Source organism: Pseudoliparis swirei, chromosome 17, assembly GCF_029220125.1.
Source record: "Pseudoliparis swirei isolate HS2019 ecotype Mariana Trench chromosome 17, NWPU_hadal_v1, whole genome shotgun sequence".
NCBI lineage: Eukaryota > Metazoa > Chordata > Actinopteri > Perciformes > Liparidae > Pseudoliparis > Pseudoliparis swirei.
This window is the reverse complement of record NC_079404.1, coordinates 16,070,647-16,083,505: the sequence shown is the minus strand read 5'-3', so window position 1 is coordinate 16,083,505 and position 12,859 is coordinate 16,070,647. Positions and strand designations below refer to the sequence as shown.

The window sequence follows — 12,859 nt, the reverse complement described above, 5'->3', positions numbered from 1 at the left end:
GTCAACGGGTTGTCGACGAGCGACGCTGAGGAGATCACGAGAAAATAGGTCGAGATGTGGTGAGCTAATGATCATTTTCATGGCTTCTCAAAAGCATGGCTAACTCAAGTTCAAAGTTCTACATTTCTTTAAAGTCTTATCTGTTGGAGGTTAACGTATTGATACGGGCTGCTGAGTTAAACACCCACTTTAGAAACCAGGTACAAGGTAAAGCTGATAAGAGACTCACGTTCCTGAGTGATAAATGCTCCCATTGGATTAAAAGGTAACCAATCAACTCCAATTTAGTACGTCAGTGCAGTTTTGAGGTTTTGCAACTGACTAGTATTGTAAATGTGAGACACTTTGTTGGCCTTGAAGAGAAAATCTAAAGTCTAAAAGCTTTCGGAAAATGTAATTAAGTGGTAAATAGACTTACTTTTTTCAGGGAATCTGCATTTCAGAGTTCGTGTTCATTTCATGTCATCTTTTAAATAATGTTTGTCACTCTGTAGCTGAACTGTGAAATGTTCTGATGAGCCTGTACTGACTACTTCCTGTATTGCACCTCTTGCTTCAAGAAAGCCTATTTGCAAGTTATCAGATGTTCTTTGTTTCACGACCCTATCTGCATGGGTCTCCATAGGTAACTACGTAGCTTCACTGGTGATGGGGCTTGTTTCAATGTCCTGGCAATCCATCCAATAATTGCTGATATTTTTCACACAAAAACAACAAAATCTCGACCTCATGGTTGTCCGAGAGGAAAAGTCAGAGGATGACCTAAGGTCTCAGAATTTATCCTCTGGGATGAGTGTCTGTGCCATGTCAATCCATCCAGACGTTGCTGAGATATTTCAGTGTCAACTTTTTTTTTTTTTTTTTTACATGAATGTTACTGATAGATTTGACAAAAATACTCAAAAGTGTAAGGAAAAAACAGAAGCTATGTCAGGGACATTAATCAATGGTCACATTTTAAAAATTTAGCAGAGCCAGAATGCATTAAGCCAAACAGGTATCTAACTAAAATAAAGACTCTTTAATCAACATGTGTATTTAATGGAGATAAACAACAAGTTAATTTCTCCTCTCTACCACTTCAACAGTGTTTGTCTCATTTGAAAACCATATGGATGGAATACACAACATGTCAGTCATTATTGATTCGTAACCACTCGTTTACCATCAGTAAACACAGTGACAGACTGAAGTTCAGTCAGATTATCAAACTTCTCCTTTTCAGATGTTTTTACTGGGTTTTAAATAGTTAACTTTTAAAGAGACTTATCAATTAATTGAAAAATGACAATATATATATATAATCTAAATATATATAATATATATGCTTTTGAAGTGAAGTCCAGAGTTAATGTAAAGTATATGTGATGTGTAGTAACCTGACTTCACCATAGATAAATACTGATATGGTTCTTTAAATCTGAGGGACATATTTCTGCCACAGAGGAATGTGATCTTGTGTTTTTTGAGTTCAGGAGACTAAATACTTCTATGCTGTTTGACCTTTAAGGCTGAGCCAGACACAAATACACACACTGACGCACACACTTTTCCCATGACACGGACATAAACACACACACAGCGACAATTCAGTCGATGCTAAAACATACTTATGACCTTATAAACTGAGCAGTCTTCCCAGCTCCCAGTGTTTAACGTCAAACAGCGCTGCATACAAGCAACAACTGGAGCGAGGCAGGACGAAGAAAAGACCTCAACCTCCTCATTCCTCGATTGACCCGAGATTGTGAGCACCAACAGTGCAAACAACGCAAACAGCTCTCACTGTGCTAACGGTGCAAACAGCGCTGACAGCGCTAACAGCTCTAACAGTGCTAACAGCTGTAACGGCTCTAACGGTGCAAAAAAAGCACGGCCATTCTGCATGGCTATGTCAACTCTTTGTGAACTCAACTCTTAAGCTCTTGTTGTAGAGGTAGAGCAACTTCATTTTCTCCTCAGGTGGACATCTCTCCAAAAACAACCATAGAAAGTGGTCAGTAGCCTATATACAGAAAGCACAATAATAAAGTATGCAGGACTCTTCCTCTCCCCTCAATAAATCGACTTATATCCAAACTAGGTTTAACAGTAATGTATCGACTTTGCATGACAGAGCAATATGAGCATGTGGACTTGAATAAAAGTGAATAACTAACATATACAACTTAGACTAATGCAGTAAGCACACACGTTTCTGAATTTGGTTCCTTCTTTTTATTTTCTACCTTTGTCATATATGTCTCCCAGGCATTGGTTGGTTCCATTAAATAGAGTGCTGCTGACTGGCTGACGGAGATTATTCAAACACAAATTGCCATTAAACTTTCTTTTTCCTGTATTATGTAACTGGACTTTTATTAAGATGTTCTTAAGGGACAGGCAACAGTCATCCAGTCTGCAGTTTGTATTACATGTAAAGGTTGATGAGGTCCGGTGATGCATAAAAACATCACACTTGACTGTATGTGAGGTTATCTCTGGTCCGAGTTAAAGCCAGCACCACATACAGATCACGTAAAGCATGTGCCAGGAACATTCCCAATATGAAACTCCCAGCACAGGTAAAACTCTGACATCGGCCATCTTCAATGCTACTTTAAAATATGTTCTTTTCTGCAGCAGCTGCGGATTATTTAGTTCCGTGGAGCTAATCTGGTACCTGAAACACCTCTTTATACCCAAATGTGATGCAGTGGCCAAGACCACAAACCACATGCAGGCCTGCTGATGTGCCATACGATCCCGACCTGAAACCAGTTGCATGGCCCGCTCTGCCTGTCTGCCATCTCCAAATTGTGCATGACTCTCTCAAAAGCTGAGGATTTCAAAGAGTTGAGGCTTTTCCATAAATGAGAAATCACTTCCCAGCCGTTGTTAAGGTCCTGATATGTAAAAGGGGTAAGTGTGTAAGCATGGAAACAAGAAGGTCTCTGTTGTTAGTTACTGTTTTAGATTTTAGCCTCACCTGAACGCCATAGAGACCTTTCTGTATTTGTGCATGGTGGCTTGTGTACAGAAGTGTTTCTGCTTTGTAATTCGTCTCACAGCATTTTGAAGAGATATACACCAATATACACACACTTCTGAATGACTATTGTTCTATATCCTTGAAGACTAAAGCTCTCTATTGAGATCTCACCAATTAAAATTTAGGAGATCTTTTAGACAGAGACTCTACATAGCTGTGCAATGTTAGGAAAACCCTGGCTATTAATTCACACTTTCTCGTTAGCTTTGCATTATATATATTTTGTTTTTTTATTTATTTATATATATATATATTTTTTTTAAAATATATATATATACTGTATATACTGCCCACTTTCATTCATTCTCCTGCAGATTGAGTTATGTGTTTGCTGCTTCAGGTTTAATTGCTGCCGGTCTGCTTCTTGTTCTTTTGTTCCTTTTGTGTGATCTTTACCTGAATATGTTTCCCTTACCCTTCCTTGGCCTTACCTTATTCCTTTTGTCTGTTTCTGGCCACAAGTCAAACTCAACCTTTATCTTTACCTGCCTGAGTCATGCTTTTGAGTCCAAACCTGGTCATACTGAACCATGACATAATGGCCACGTTGCGACATCATTTTTTAATGAATCATAGTCCCCAGACGATAAATCCCAAGAACTCTGTAAACTCTTCAAACCTCACTGTGTTTCATTCACCAATCTTGTGTCTGCGATTTCCTGACACTCGTCTTCTCGGCATGGTTTTGCCGACTGTGGGTCGTTTTCATTCAAATAACTGATATTCACAAAATATAAAATATTTGGATTATTGTAGTTTCTAAATAATGTAAAAACGGCATGGGACCAGCATACAAGGCACTGTATAGATATGCTCTCAATACCATAAGTCATGTCTTCATGCTAATGATACTTTTTTTCCCAGTGTGTGTGTGTGTGTGTATTTCGGGCTCACATGACCTCCTACATACCCAGTCCGTACATGTCTCCTTCATGCACAGGCGGCCCTCGTGGCTACCTTCCAGCGGGTCAGACAGACAGTCTGCTGCATCAAGCAGCTCTTCAGCTATTCCCATCACGGTTAACCACCGTTACACTCCTCCTTCAGACAGAGCAGAACCTTTGTGCGAAGAGAGATGTGTCCTCAAACCTGTGAGCCTTTAAAAAAGAAGAAAAAAAACCAGCTCTAAAATTCTAAATTCATCTCCGCTGCTGTACTCCCTCCTGGATAAATCTATATTTTGTGTTTTATGTATGAACACCATACGCAGCTCGAGCAGCAGCAGTGAAGTGAAGCTCCTTGTGCCTCCTGAAGCGAGGGTACTTTCTTCTGCCTGGCTCCACTCCTTTTTTGGCCTTAAATAACACTAAATGTAACATTTACTTTTCTACGAGGGATAAATGTCCTATAAAATTACACTGGTTTTGTTTTATAAAAAAATGCTCAGCTTTTATGAACTTTCAGGATTTTCTAATTCTAACAACTGATACCACAACCATCACGTTACAGTGAAAACCATCTAAGGACCTTCTGTGATTGGCTAATTCTGTATACTGTTTCAACCCCACAGTCTTGAGGATTATATCCACAGTTTTAAGGGGGAAGTCAAGTCTGTCAAGCCACATTGAAAAAAAGTCTCGGTTTCATAATATGAAGAGCAAAAAAAGAGAGAGAAAGAAAAAGATGAATATAAGTTTCATGAATTGCATTCCTTTTATTTCTGTCACTGGTTTCTTGTTGCACATTGTGTGTGTGTGTGTGTGTGTGTGTGTGCTCGTGTGTTTGTGTGTGTGCGAGTGCTTTACTATTTTATTTTTAAATGATTTTCAGAAGTTCCACACCAACATTTCTTTCCAGAATAATCCCTGGACATCATTGTGGACACTTTATATCACAACATTCACCATTCGAAAAGTACTTGCAATTATTGAAAGCCAATTACTAAAATAATCCATTTCTAACAAGCATCGTTTTGAAGAAGTTAAATCTGCTCAAACTTTGACCCCCTTGGGATCAATACAGGGCAATCGATGAAACTGATCAAACACACTGGCACACATACACACACTCTAAAATAAAACCTTCTGTCCCGACTGAATGCTTATCTAACTGGTCACATGTTGACACTTTAAACACACACACACACACACACACACACTCACACACACAATGTAAAAAAAGACAGAAACGGGTAGTTCAGTCTAAAACAAACACACACACACACTCACACACGCACACACACACACACACATACACACACTCTAAAATAAAACCTTCTGTCCCGACTGAATGCTTATCTAACTGGTCACATGTTGACACTTTATACACACATACACACACACATACATACACACACACTCACACTCATAATGTAAAAAAAGACAGAAACGGGTAGTTCAGTCTAAAACAAACACACACACACACACACACGCACACACGTGTATCTTCTTGTCAGTACAAATGTTAACTTGTTGAATTCGTTTATTAATGTTAAATAATTTGGTCATCCTGGTCCAAAATAATTGCAACATTAGAGCTAAAAATACCCACTAATACAAATATTATTACCTAATGTTGTGTTAGATGACTTTATGACTGAAGTTGTTGTGAACAATACATGTTTTTACCATGTGCTCATACATCTTTTTAGCAGAAAGAAAAGCATAAATAATAAAGTATGTGATTAAGTAATGAAACCTTATGACAATCAGATTAAATTAAATATTTGTTTCACCGATAACACTTTTAAATTGTTCAAATTAGTTTAGAAAGCAACCAAAGGGTTACGCATATTATTGAATGTCCTGTCAAAACAAATCTACAACCTCTACACTATCCACTTGACCTAGTTTTCTTTTCCTTTTTTCACAGGAGGAGTTGGTTGCATGTGTGTGTGTGTGTGTGTGTGTGTGTGTGTGTGTGTGTGTGTGTGGGGGAGGTTCCCTCAGCAGTTCAATGTGGTGTGTTCATGCCGGCCTGCACGTAACGCCTCTGCTGAGCCTCCTCCATGTGACTGAACACAACCGTGATGATGTATAATTATGTTTTCTCACTTGTGTTGACCTGTTCATTCACCCAGAGGTGAGATGACTACTCTACTCCTACACCTGTGCAAATGAAATCCTTTGTGAATTTCATAGGCTCTTTGTTCCCATATCTGATAACTGATTAGCTACCATACATTGCCTTTAATTGCAATTAATAAAGTTGGTTATTTGAAGTGTGCACCTCAGTAGACTTGTTATATCTGAAGATGAATAATTATTCATTCAGTACTATGGAGCACTTTCTCTGACTAGCAGAGGAACTGGACTGGACTCAGTGTGGATAACAAAAAACACTCTTTACTGAGGTCAAAAAGGTTACAAAAAACAACAAGGTCCAAAAAGGGGCAGGCAGGGGATCAGAACAGGCAGCATACACACTAGCAACAACAAAGACAGGATTACTGACAAAAGACAACAATCCAGCAACAGACAAGGGAAAGACTGGCACAATATATAGGGGGGGGAACAGGTGTACGACATGAGACACTAACAAGACGAGAGTGGCTGAGGGCAGGTGCAGGGAATTAACCAATCAAGGAGACAGGAGTGGCTGAGGGCAGGTGCAGGGAATGAAACAATCAAGGATACAGTAGACAGAGGAGACACCGAACAGAGCCTTACATAACAAGTAACTTTCCTGGAGGACATTTTAACTAAACTGTTTTTGGTCGCCATAAAATAATAAACAGTTTATCCTTATAACATTTTTGGGAAACCATTCAGACATTAGCGTTGGTTGTCTTGGACTTTTTTCTTCCACTTGACATTTTTTTACATCCCATTCCTTCTTTATTCTTCAGTTTCCTTTTCTCTTCCACAAGCGTACACACACACACATACATACACACACACACACACACACACACACACACACACACACACACACACACAGACAGACAGACGCACACAATTCTCCTTCCTGTGCAAACACTTTACGTTCCATCTTTACGGTTCCTGACCAATCACTGCAAGGGTGGAAGATATATGTTTGTGTTTTGACAGACTCTAGAATCCTATAACTTGTCTGTGAGTCTTGCCCAGTAAACACAACATTTTGTCCACATTTTTCTTTTTGCATTTATTTCATTTTTTGTTTGTTCTGGAAAGCTTTTACTTCCAACTCTATTTCCCCATTTTAATGATCCTCATTGTATGAATTCTTACATAAAATAATGTCTGTAGCTTTAAAACAACAGCACATTTGAGTAAATAAAAATCCTGAATTGCCCTTAAAGGACTTTTGAGTAACTTGTGTTTGTTTGTGTGACCTTGATATCGCTGCATGGGAGATTACTGTCTTGTTTCATCCTCATTGCATCATCCGGGTCCAGTCATTCTGTGGATGGATTACAGTTTGACATGTGACTGTGAGCTCCATGACACTCCAGCTGCACATTTCTTGGCTGTGGGTGAGGGCGGAGGGCATTATCGGTAAAATCACTTTTGAATTCACTCAAAGAATGTAAACAGCAAAAGAAAAGGAAATGAGAGAAAACCACGGCCATAAACACAGTGAATGCTACGTAGGTATGCAGAGGGGATGAAATCAGAAAGATGGAGGATTGGAGAGAAAGCCGCCGGCTACGGTGATTCATCAGGAAATGAATGTATCAGCCGGCAGTTGGAGATGAGCCGCCGCCTGAAGGCCTTTTCAGTTCACCACGACGCCGCCTTTTGAAGCTGATATTGGATTCGATTTTCCATCTTCCACAATAAACCCCATTCTGAGAACCGGAGGTCCAACACACCTCTGAAGAGCCCCAAAAAAGAAGTGATGCATCCACAGTATGCATTACACCGCAGTGATTCTTTTAAAATCTTAAGAAAAAACTGAAGTCAAGGTTAAAAACACCAAGAATATGTTGTATATTAAAGATATTTCTGCATAGACATTACAAGTCTGTATCAGTTCCAGCTATCATCGACATGGCAACTGGGTAAAATACCACTATGAGCCATGAAAATAGCATGGCATGGTACTTTTAGCTGCTTTAAATGATGTATACCTTTTGTAAACATAAAACAAGGACATTTAAGGCTGTAGTCAAAGAGTTAAAACTAATAAAGCAGGAATTCTCAAGCTTAAGAGGGTTGTCCTGGTCCACCCGGAGGCCCAGAGGAAGGGGGGGAGCATTATTCGTGCTGACTGAATAAACAACATCATGGACAGTTGAAAAGAGTCAGAGGGAAGAGACTGCTGCAAGCGAGTGAGGCTTTTCTTCCTGCTTTCATCGTCATCCCAAATATACAATAAACAGAGGGGTTTTGCAATGTGTTCACTGATACAAGTTTGTTTTTCACTATCATTTGAGGTTAAATAAATAATGTAAAGGTCATGCAAATTAATAAGGAGTATTGCAAGTTATACATTCAAATTGCATGAGGTAGATTGTGTGTACAGGATGCAAAATAAGTTACATTGGGCGCGTATACTCATGTGTGACTTAACCTTTTAAGCTCCAAGCTATTTTTAGGCCTCTGCTCTGAAAATTCCATACCCAAACTGTATCTCTGCAACCAAGAGGGCTATTTAAATAATTTTTTTAATGTTTACCTTTTACATTTTTTTCTTTTGTTCAGATGTGTACATATCAGTCTTTATGTTACTGGGTAAGAGTAAATGAAGATGGCACACGGAAAAAATATTAAAATGTCAGGTCCGAATTGAAAAAAAGCACTATGTGTGGAATGAGGCTGATTGTACTGGTGGCTCATGCAGGAATGCATCATGGAGGTTGCTATAAACCGGCCAGCTGATGATTGGTAACATTATTTTGTCGTGTTGAATTTGTGGGTGACCTTTATTTAACCATAGTTAATATGCTTTAGACAAACAAAATGAATATGTTTACCTAATACTACAGTAGCTGTCAAAGTAAAAAAGACTTGTCGAGCTCATGCATTGCACCTCCTCCCTTCACAGCTGTAAGGCTTCTTATTGGTTTTCCCCCTGAGGAGGAATAAAGTCAAATCTAATCGAAACACATTTGTTTATCTGTACAGTTTATCTTTGAACTAAAGTAAACAGTACATCCACTTGACCAAAAGTTATAATAAAGGCCTCATTATGTATGCGTAATATATTGATGTAGCCCTAACTAAACACGAGACTGTAGTTTATAATGTTTACTCCTACAGTGTGTTTACAAACATCCCCTATCTTAGTAAACCTCCAACAGGTTTTATTGCATGAGTACATTTGTTTACATTGTTTACATGTCTGAGTTTGTTGAATCGTTGTTTGATGATTTGACTGATTATATATTTTTTTATCCTCATATAGCCATCAGAAAAGACATTGTGGAAATACGGAAAAAAATACAAAAGAACACCTGTAAACATGTATAAAGAGCTGATAGAAATTGAGAAAAAATAATAAGGAAATGATTAATCGTTGGACTTTTATTTCTAAATCGTTCGTACATTATTATATTAAATGTTATGACACACTTAAACACTTGGTAGTCTTATCTTGATCATCATACTGAGCAAAACAAACACAACAAACCAAAACATTCAAAACAAAATCTTCGTGAGTCGGGAATCTTGAGCACAAATATACAAATTTATTTCTGCTGCACGGCGTAAACTTCACACACACCTTCAAGTGAAACAAAATGCTGGGCGAAAAGACCTTTCTTTATGTTGAGAAAAAGAAAAAAAAGTTTCTAAAAAAAGAGAAATCCCACTTCCAGCCAAACACACTGTACACTCATCTCATAATTGCACTTCTTAAAACAGGCAAATATAAACATTCATCTTCCTTCATTTTCTTTCTCGACATACTTGAACCACCAATATTTCAAAACCTCTTCCTCATTCGAGACAACCAATCACGTGCAGAGTCTCTCCTCTGTTCTTCAATAAACCCCAATATTACATCTTTCAAACACGACATGTGCAATTAACATAAAAGGTAAAATAAGGGTTGCATGAGTCGAAATTAAAATAATTACGGCCTTTTGAATCCCAGTTTATTGTTTTGTTTGGTGCAAAAGTTTAGTGTGCATTTTCCATTAGAAATGAATCAATTGCGTTGAGAAGCGCTGTACCGCCATGCACTCCCCGTACCTTCCCTTCATTATGAAGGACTTAATCAGCTCCATTTCCACATCTTCAGTTTACAGACATCACATTGAGAGGGACATGGCAATCAGTGCATATTTAACCATTACATCAGGCCCTCACAAAGGGCTCAACACTTCTAGTGGGATGTACAACTTGTCTGTATATTAGTGGGCAGGCACTCTGAAAAAGGCACATTACTATTTTACAAATGAGCAGTATGTGAAAAATTACATGTCTTTTTTCCCTCCATTTATTTGTCCTCCATCAACATTTCATTAGGCCTTCACACCATCCCCTCCCCCACCCCAGGCCAAATGGCCCTGTTACAGCAGGAAGCGGATCAGTTGAGCACATGTCAGGTGTCTGACTAGTTTGTACTCAGAGGTCGCTCGCTTCAGTTTCAGTCTATGCACAGTCGGATTCCAACGACATTTTCTTCAAAACATTCGTTTTTTCACCAATAAGGCACGGCGGTAGCGACCTGGCCCCAGCTCTGCCATCCCGGAAAAAGACCGTTGCACATCCTAGGGCTGCCGAACTGATCGAACTCCATCTCCAGTACCTTCACGCCTCCGTGTTTGTGCTCCGCTGCCTTCCTCTGCTGCACGGCGTAAACGTTCGAGTCTTCTCCGTTGCAGCCGCCGTGCTTGACGACGTAGTTCTTGCCGTCGTTATTGTCCCAGAAGGTCTGACCCTGGGATTTGAAACAGATGCAGAACTCCACGTGATTCTGCGGCTGGATGTCGACGGGCAGTTCCAGCACAAACGCAAAGGTGTCCGTGTCCTGGCAGCTGTAGATGTTGTTCATGAAGGAGCATTCGATGTCGGTGAAGCCGGCCCACGAGTCGTACGTGGCGCGCAACTGCACCGACTTCTCGAAGCCCATGTTCCGGACCTTGATGGTGCCGGTCAACGAGCGCTCCTGCAGCAAGCAGTTCTCCAAGCAGACAGAGTTGTGAATCAGGCGGTTTCGGAAATCCAAGTAGTCGGCCGAGGGCTGTTTGAAGTCCAGTGCCAGGTTGCGGATCGGGCTAATCTTAAGATCCATCGTGGCCGTTTCCAGGTCGGTCATGTCGAACTGCAGGTCCTCGCCGATCCCCCTGCAGTGCTTTCTTTGATACGGCTCGTCGTCGAACTTGGAGAAGACGTGGATGGCGGTGAGTGACATGCCCTTGGTGTCGGCGAACACCACCTTCTTCTTGCCGGCCTTGCTGTCGTTCCAACCCACGCGACCGCCGGCGTCCACGGCTTTCGGCGGGTTGCTGAGACACGGCCGCAGTGGTTTGTAGAGCCGCTGGCTGTGGCTGTGGGCAGTGGACTGGTTGACCCGGTTCCGGTTCCTCTGGAGCTCCTCGTAGGAGCTGAGGAAACCTCGGAGAAGAGGCGGAGACTGGCTGATGTAAAATCTCATGGCGACGTCCATAGGCATGACTGGGCCAGGCATCGATGGACTGAACGACCTGAGCAAACTGAGGGAGGGAGAGGGGAAGAGAAGTGGTGCAAGAGAGGGAGGGAGAGGGAGAGAGAGAGAGGTGGGGAGGGATTAGAACAGTGGCTTTACTTTTCTCACGAAAGAAAGTTCTGGTTTGATGTAACTCGACACTTCTGCAATCAGCAAAATGCCCAAACTTTGACATTTCTGTCCCCCATTTCACAAACACCGCTTCTTTATTACACGACGCTCAGATACTAAACCAGACTTCTCGGGAATCGAAATCATGCACACTAAAAATATGTTTGAAGATGTTCAATCTTTTCGATGTTTTTCAGAATTACTTTTGCAAAAAAACCCTCTTTGTGGTCCTTACCTTGCAGCACTCATGGAAGAATGAAATAAACAGTTCCAGGGGAAAAAGGCGCTTTAAAAAAGTTTTCTGTCCCTTAGACTGGTCGCATACTGTCGTCACGCCTCCTTCTCTTCCGGCTCACTCTTGCTCTTTCTGCCTCACAGTGTGGGGGTTGCTCAGCACTCAGGGATTTCAACTGCCACATAGAGACCATTTGCATACGCTGTCATATGGTTCTTCAAACAGCCAATGAAAGGGTTGAGGAATCCCTCGCCAACCAATCGGCACACACATGGGCCTGGCCAAAGGCCAGCTGATAGGGGAGTGTCACCCGCATGGGCCTCATAGTTGGGATGCCTCAGCCTGTTGCCTCAGCTGCTATATGAGAAACATGATGGACCCCTGCTGGTGTTGGAGATGACCTTCATGGCAGAGAGTGCTGCATAAACCCCTCTGGCTCTCCATGACTGGGATTCTCCATTTGACAGCAGGATTATGTACAGTATGTCCCGGTGACTTTGTTGAAAGCAAAGTGTGACGCATGAAAAAGACGATTGTCCTAATTCCTGAAACAAATCCCTCTTTTTGTATTTAACATATTACGTATTTATTAAATAATGTATAATGTCAGTGTGAACTTATAGGCGTTTCTTCCCCAGTCTTGGTGTCAAAACAGAGCAGACCAAAATACGTGAGGAAGAACAACATACTATATTCATTTAAAACTTTAAAAGTCAAACTTGAAGGTTTTGGATTCCCCCTGTTGGTCAAAGTAGGTTTGACTTCCACATTATTGACATATGCTATTTATAAAGCTTCATTGATTCTTCAGAGTTGGGTGGAACATCATGCTCAAAATCATCAAATGGAACTCAGCTGACTTTATTTGGGGAATGGAGGCCAGTCAGCAAGGTTTTATCAAGAGTGACATTAATGGGTAAACTTATTTTAATTTCACCGTGTTAAATCTTTTAGTTATTTGATCA

General features: G+C 40.6%; 1 protein-coding gene across 1 annotated transcript; it reads right to left on the bottom strand.

Moving 5' to 3' along the window:
* Window positions 1-9,405: 9,405 nt before the first annotated feature.
* LOC130207118 (protein phosphatase 1 regulatory subunit 3C-B-like) lies at window positions 9,406-12,029 on the bottom strand. Its single transcript, XM_056435571.1, has 2 exons — window positions 11,895-12,029; window positions 9,406-11,555 (listed from the first exon to the last, which is right to left on the bottom strand). The coding sequence occupies exons 1-2, from the start codon at window positions 11,906-11,908 to the stop codon at window positions 10,541-10,543; spliced, it is 1,029 nt and encodes a 342-aa protein (XP_056291546.1). The 5' UTR covers window positions 11,909-12,029; the 3' UTR covers window positions 9,406-10,540.
* Between the last annotated feature and the right edge of the window lie 830 nt (window positions 12,030-12,859).